A 6,977-nucleotide genomic window follows, 5' to 3' on the forward strand; every position below is an offset into this window, starting at 1 on the left:
TTATTTGAAACCTTATATATATATATATATATATATATATATATATATATATATATATATATATATATATATATATATATATATATATATATATATATATATATATATATATATATATATATATATATATATATCATCTTATAAACATACGCCTAAAACTTCACTCCTAGATATTGTATCATCTTATAAAAACACGACTAAAGTTAACTTTACTCTTCTAGATATATCTTCTAACTTTATAGTTACAAATTTCAAAAAGAAAACCTTTGTTAGCCCATCATGAACACTGCATGATAGACATAACTAACTACAAAGAGCCTTTAGGAAATCACAATCAGTATAGAAAATAAAGCCACCGACAATAGTAATTCATAAATGGTACAAATTTCATTATCACACACCCCACACGCAACCAACCAAATTTACCCTTTTACATTTTATACCGTATGTGAGACTTCTGGGTTATTCTAATTTTCAAAAGAATTAGCAGATCTCATAAGTCATCACTATAATTATGCTCTGTATAATTAAATCATATAAATATGAATCGAACTAATACACATCAATCAATTACTCCGATAAACCTGCCAAGAAAGCAACTCCGGTGGCCGGCAGCCATGACGATCCATATATAAACTTCCCGACAGTGAACCGGTTTGCCTCAATAGCCGATGTAATCACCCGATAACCCGGCCATTTGACCCGTTGCCCGATAGCCCCACCCGGCCCGTAATTCATATATTCCCCGTAGTATAATGTATCCAGTGCAAACGACCCGTCCCATTCCAACCAACCTTTCGGGTCAATATGATCACCCATGTAGCTTAACAAATAAACTGTCCGGGCATACATCTTCCATGGCCGACCAAGGAACGTTTGGATACTTCCCTTTGACGCCAAAAGATCCGGTTGGGCTAAAAGCTTACATGAATGGATCGAGATCCCGGTGTTTTGATTTGGGTCTTTCCGGTTTTGGGCCGTGATTGTCACCTTCTGTTGATCCATCGGCTTCCGGGCAATGATATTGCAGTTTTGGATGACGACGGCGGCGTTGCCGAAAATGAAATCCACCGTTCCATAAATGTCACATTCACGATAGAATTGTCGTTGTGAGTGTACGTATAACGAGTCTTGGTATCCAATTATGTTGCATCGGTAAATCACCGACTTATCTGCACCCACTCGGAGTGCCACAGCTTGGTGTTTTGCGGCACCGGCGTAGTTCTCGAACGTCATGTCACGTGCCATGAACCCTGCTCCGGTGGCAGCTGCAAGTCAAATCATTATTTAATGTACAACTTTACATGCATGGGGTACAAATGATTAGTGAAATGATGGAACAACGCACATGGAAAGGAGGCAAAAGTTGAAAATGACAATTCAGGACATGGGTTATCGGGTTTTATATTTACCAAAAGAAGCAGTGTGAAATGTGGTCACGTTATCAGCAATGCTCACTCCTCCTGTAATGACCGTTTTGCCCATACCATCGCCTATGAACATCAAATTCGTTTTCTTCCTTCCTACCTTTAATTCTTTCTCTTCGTACCTTCAAAATAACAAACAAACAAAAAAAGGTTATGAAATAATAATAATAATAATTTGCATTACGACTTCAATGTCGGAATCATTGCTTACGTTATAATTAACCCGCACCAAACTTAATTGTTTTTATATACCATGCGTCAAATCCCATTTATTATTTGAAAAAATAAAATAATATAATATAACTACCTGCCAAATATCCAATCAGCCACTTCTATATTAATTACTTTTCTCTCTTTTATAGTATTATTTAATATTTAAAAACGTACGAGATTTTTACCGTTGACTACGAGAAAACTGACAGTGGTATTACTGTAACTGGACCAAACTAAAATGCCCTTTTAAAAAGTGACATTGAAAAGAAAAGAAAGTGCGTGTGTTTTTTACCTTCCAGCCTTCACGTAGATGATGAATCGGCGATTACTATTCTCAGGTGCTTTTTTGATCGCCTCCTTGATCGTCTTGCACGTGCCATTGCCGTCTTGGGACACAACTATGTCGGCTTGGATTAGGGACGCCGGCGTCTGTATCAACCTTCTCTCTTTCTTCCTCACCCACGCTGGAAATTCCGGTAGCGGTGATAATTTACTGGTTTCTTCTGCTGCTGACATTAACCTCCTCCTCCGCCGGTTCTGTATCGGAATTCCATCTGCATCCTCGTCCTCGTCGTCATCAGATGATGAGTATATCGCCAAGCTATTGCTCACAAGCTCCGATAAGTCCTTAAGCTTCTCTCGCATCTGATTCCTCACTTCTCCTTCCTCCGTCTCCGACAAACCGTCCGTACACGTGTCTTGATTCGTGAGCGACGCGCTGAGCCACGTCATCACGTCTTCAGGTGATCCTAGGCGCTGCGGGTCACCGTCACCGGAAGGGGAGACGGAAGTTAGCGAGCGTGTGAGCTGGTCAACGGAATCCTCCAGAAGCTCGAGGCAATCGTTGTAGGCCGACCGTGCACGTCCGTCCATTTCCAGGTTGCTGAGATCGGTAGACGTATACAACGCCTTCCCGACATGATGAAGCGTCATATTGACTGAAATGTGAACCAGTTCCTTATCCGATGCGATGAGTGAACCCGGGAAATCGACAAGCGAATTGACGCACAGGTTCTGGTAAAGTGTACGGCTACAGACTCGTGATATGGCTTTCGTCGGCTGCCGGTGGGTCATTGAACCGGATCCACCACCGGAGTCTTTACTTCGGAGGACCACCACTAGTGTCACAGATACCGCCGACGCGATAATGAGTGTGAATCCGACGATGAGAAGAAGGAGCTTTAGCCTGGACCTTCTTTTGGGGGTTGGTTCAAGTGGTTCTGATGAACTAGTGGCGTAATGATCCTGCGTCAATTCAGCATCGGATTGTGATTTTGCTTCAAGCCTGCCGTAATTCATGATTATTCTTAGATTCTGAACGATTGGTTGCAGAAGAGAGAGGATCAATTTGGGGATGATGATCGAGAGGGTCAAATCGGAGAAAGAATGAATATAAATATATACATACATATATACAAAAGGGTGGGCACAGTCGACACTGTTTAGTGATGACTGTTTACTTGGACCACGAAAATTTAGTTTGTTTTGATTTATAAAATTTTATGATATGATTTTAGGGTGGGATTAGTCGACACTTTTTAGTCGACTTTTTAACTGTGGGTCGGTGCTGGTATCGTTTGTGAAATGGATCCGAACAACAGGTTACCACCAATCGGGAGAAGTCACAGGCTATCTAACTCGTTTGATTATTAGGCTGGAAGGAGTGGTGCTATCGAAACCGTACTCTCTTCACCGCCACATATGAGTCATGTTACTTTTTACTATATAAGTATGGTTCATGCTATACCAAGGGAGTGAGACCATGGTAAGAGAGAAAAAAAAAAGATGATTGGTTGACAGAGAAAAAAGAGAACAAATAAAAAAGGAGAGAGAGAGAGAGAGAGAGAGAGAGAGCAACAAAAATCTACCGCACTACGACTTAAACTGCACCAAACCGTAGTCAGAGGGCGATGTTCCCTTGTCTATATGGCAAAAAGTGCAGTAAAGAACTGCACCACTCCCCACAGTCTTACTTAAAATTGGTGAGAATTATGAGAACAAATATTTATCGTAATATCGAAAGAATAAGTAGTTAACCAAATCCTATGGGAGTAACGAAACATAGCTATATTGGGCTTAATACCTTAATTTAGGAGGTGTTTGGATTAGCTTTTTAGCTTATTGCTTATAGCTTATTTGTGGTGGGAATAAGCAATAAACAATAAGCAAAATGAGAGATTCTTATTAAAATTAGCTTATTTAGCTTAATAAGTTGGATTTTATCCAAACACTTAAATTAACTTATTGTGAAAATAAGCAATAAGCACCTCTTTTTTCCCTATCCAAACACCCCCTTAATGAAAGTGAAATATTGATAATATGTTTTAACATCAAATTTCTCTCTAGGAAGTAAGAAAACCGAATGTTGGTCCTTAGGGTAATACTTTAAATATAACAAGTTTGGTAGCTAAATTTGTGAAAGGAGGAAGTTGATATGGAATCCCTCTTAGCGTTTTGCGTTAGTCGATCAAGGGAAGGAGTAGAATGTGTGTTCTTGAAAGAATAATCAAACCAAATGGGGGTTTAAAACGAAAACACATATTTATGTATGGGAGAAGAATCCATGTCTAGAAATTAATTCTAGGAGGTATGAACACCTCCCTATTTGACTTGCATTCGAGTGTTTAAATTGAAAATGACAAATCTCATTTATTTTAAATGGTAATGTCGGATTAGAGTGTTACAGTCTTTGAATAAATCTTAATTATTATCATCCTTTGAACTTGACTCTAAGATGTCTAGAGATTTTAGGTGTTGAAAATGAGAAAAAAAACTTGTAATTATATGATTTTGGTATCTACATATGTACGCATAACCATGCGAATATGCATAAGGCAATATACATTATTATTAAAGGGTAAGCTATGTCACAAAATTACACCTCCTCATATATGATTTTTGTGAGTTTGTGCAAGGGAGAACATCCCCTTGAAATTTAGGTGGAAGGACATGTGTAATATCCTGTTTTCGGTACGTGTAATTTAATTGTTTAGAATTCTTCATAAATGGACCTTGTTGGACTTGAAATTCGCTATTGGGTTTGTCCAACCCAGAAAGCATGGAACGCTCTTGTAAAGCGCAAGGCGTTTAGGCCCTTGGGATACTTGAATTTTTAAGGTTTAAGAGCTATTTAAAGACACTTAAGCCTCTAGGGTTGGATCATTCTCAGCCTCCATCAACCCTAGAGAGTGTCTTAGCAAACCATAGCCCTCTCATATCATATTTTAACTTAAAATCCTCTTGAGAGTGTAACATCCCAAAAATAAGACCAAAAACTTTCAGTTTTTAAATTAATTGAAATGGTAATCGAAAACATCCTCATAAACCAAGATAGATCCAAGTGTACAATACATCATAAAATATAAGAGTAAATCACAAAATACGAAATCAGATGGTGTATGTGTTGGATTAGGTGTCTAAGCCCATAACTATTATTGGTATGTACTTGAATTGATAGCAGCACAGTCCTTTAGGGTTGCCCTCAAACCTAGCAACCGGACAAGGAAATTACGAAAGGAGAGATATTAATTTATTATAAGATTAATAAATTAATATAAATGAATTTATTAATATGTTAAAAGATTAATATATTAATAAGAAATCATTTTGTTTAATTAATTGTTAGCCAAAAATTAATTAGAATTAATTTTGGGGTTAAAAGAATTAATTATAAAGTGCAGGGACTAGTTTGCAATTATCTAATAGTTGAGTGGAAGGCTCTAGAACCCCTTTGGATAAGGGTAGACGAAATCTTTAGGGGAAACCCTAATAATTTCGTCCATAAGGGCTTGGATAAGGCCCTTGGTTTTGCTTAGGCCCTAAGCAAAGGATAACTAGGGTTTTCCTTAAACCCTAGATCCCTCAGCTATATATAGAGCCTCCTGGTTCATATTTGGTCACTCTTTCTTTTGAAGAAACCCTAAGGCTGAGATTTTGCATACTCCCTCTCCCCTCTCTCTTCTACTTTCCTTCTTGCTAGTTTGGGTGTGATTCCATTAGAGGCATTACACTTGTGGTGCTAAGCTTCCAAGAAGATCAAGATCAACATCAAGGGAATTATTAATTGTTTACTATAACAATTGAAAGGTATGTAATTACTAAACCCTAGTTTATAGATTTCAAAAATAGCTTCTCTCCTCTAGGGTTCTTGTTTTACAATTCAAAGTTGTATGTTCAATAGTTAAAACATAGATCCAAAGTAGGTTGCATGTGAACTTAGGAATTGTTTTCTAGTTTATTTGTTTTACCTAAAACCCATCAGTATGCTCTACAATCATCCCGGACTCTTCCATTTCGAACCAAAAGTACATGAAATATAAACTAAAAATCGTAAGCACAAAGCTTAGTGAGCTCTCCAAAATATCGCATACCATACATAGTAATCAGATAATGGGCCCCTGCCCTCATCGGGCCTCGCCCGACATCGGGTCCCGCCCGGCATCGAGCCCCGCTCGGTATACAGATCTATCAGCCATCAGATCCCTCCTGACATGGAGCCCCGACCATTACACATATAAACATATAATCATACAAACACATGCTATAATCACAAAGACAATAGAATACAATATAGTCATCGAGCCCCGCTCGGCATCAAGCCTTGCCCGGTAAGCATATCATTACATAACACATGCAAGAGTCACACGTACATCTAGCATCCTAACATAATAAACCATGGGCGGGCATTAGTGCCTTCGACCGACTAAACCCAATGAGGAAATTTACCTCAAGCTGTTGAATCACCCAGATAAATCTTTACTTGTTGGTCAGACAAATCCTTGTGCTATCAATACCACATTTAATTAATAATTTGATTCCAATCTAATATCATCAGTCTAACCAAGTCGGCCCATCATCAGGGAAAAAGACAATTTTACCCCTAATCTAACCTCAGCCCAAGACCAAGGCCCAATTCATTTACTATGAAGGCCCAGTTCAACTATTATGAAGGCCTAATTCAACTACTATGTAGGCCTAAATTCTACTTGTCAACCGAAGGCCCAAATATGGTCCAATATTCCAAATTGGGCCCAAACCCATCATGGGCCTAAAATCCAAAGAACCCAAGACCTAGCCAAAAGTCCATATTAGAAGTCTAATGGCCCAACAAGGCCCAAATGAAAAAAAAAACCCAATCTATGGCCCAAACCGAGAATGCAAGCCCAAAAAGCCCATATGCTAAGTACGTGGGGTGTACTCAGCTTGTACGCTTAGCATATACCTTTTGGGGCTAGTACACGCAACGTACCAACTTGGTACACCTAACGTAATCCCCAACTTGTCAACCCACTCCATTACGCACTTCATACATTGAGTCTTCAAGCCAAACTCAAATCT

General features: G+C 38.7%; 1 protein-coding gene across 1 annotated transcript; it reads right to left on the reverse strand.

Annotated features, from left to right (window-relative positions):
* Positions 1-340: 340 nt before the first annotated feature.
* LOC145008835 (putative pectinesterase/pectinesterase inhibitor 61) lies at positions 341-3,042 on the reverse strand. Its single transcript, XM_078967453.1, has 3 exons — positions 1,933-3,042; positions 1,413-1,549; positions 341-1,268 (listed from the first exon to the last, which is right to left on the reverse strand). Exons 1-3 carry the CDS (start codon positions 2,937-2,939, stop codon positions 571-573), a joined length of 1,842 nt encoding a protein of 613 aa, XP_078823579.1. The 5' UTR covers positions 2,940-3,042; the 3' UTR covers positions 341-570.
* Positions 3,043-6,977: the final 3,935 nt, after the last annotated feature.

This window comes from Lactuca saligna, chromosome 8 (genome assembly GCF_052625555.1).
Source record: "Lactuca saligna cultivar CGN05327 chromosome 8, ASM5262555v1, whole genome shotgun sequence".
NCBI classification, from domain to species: Eukaryota; Viridiplantae; Streptophyta; class Magnoliopsida; order Asterales; family Asteraceae; genus Lactuca; species Lactuca saligna.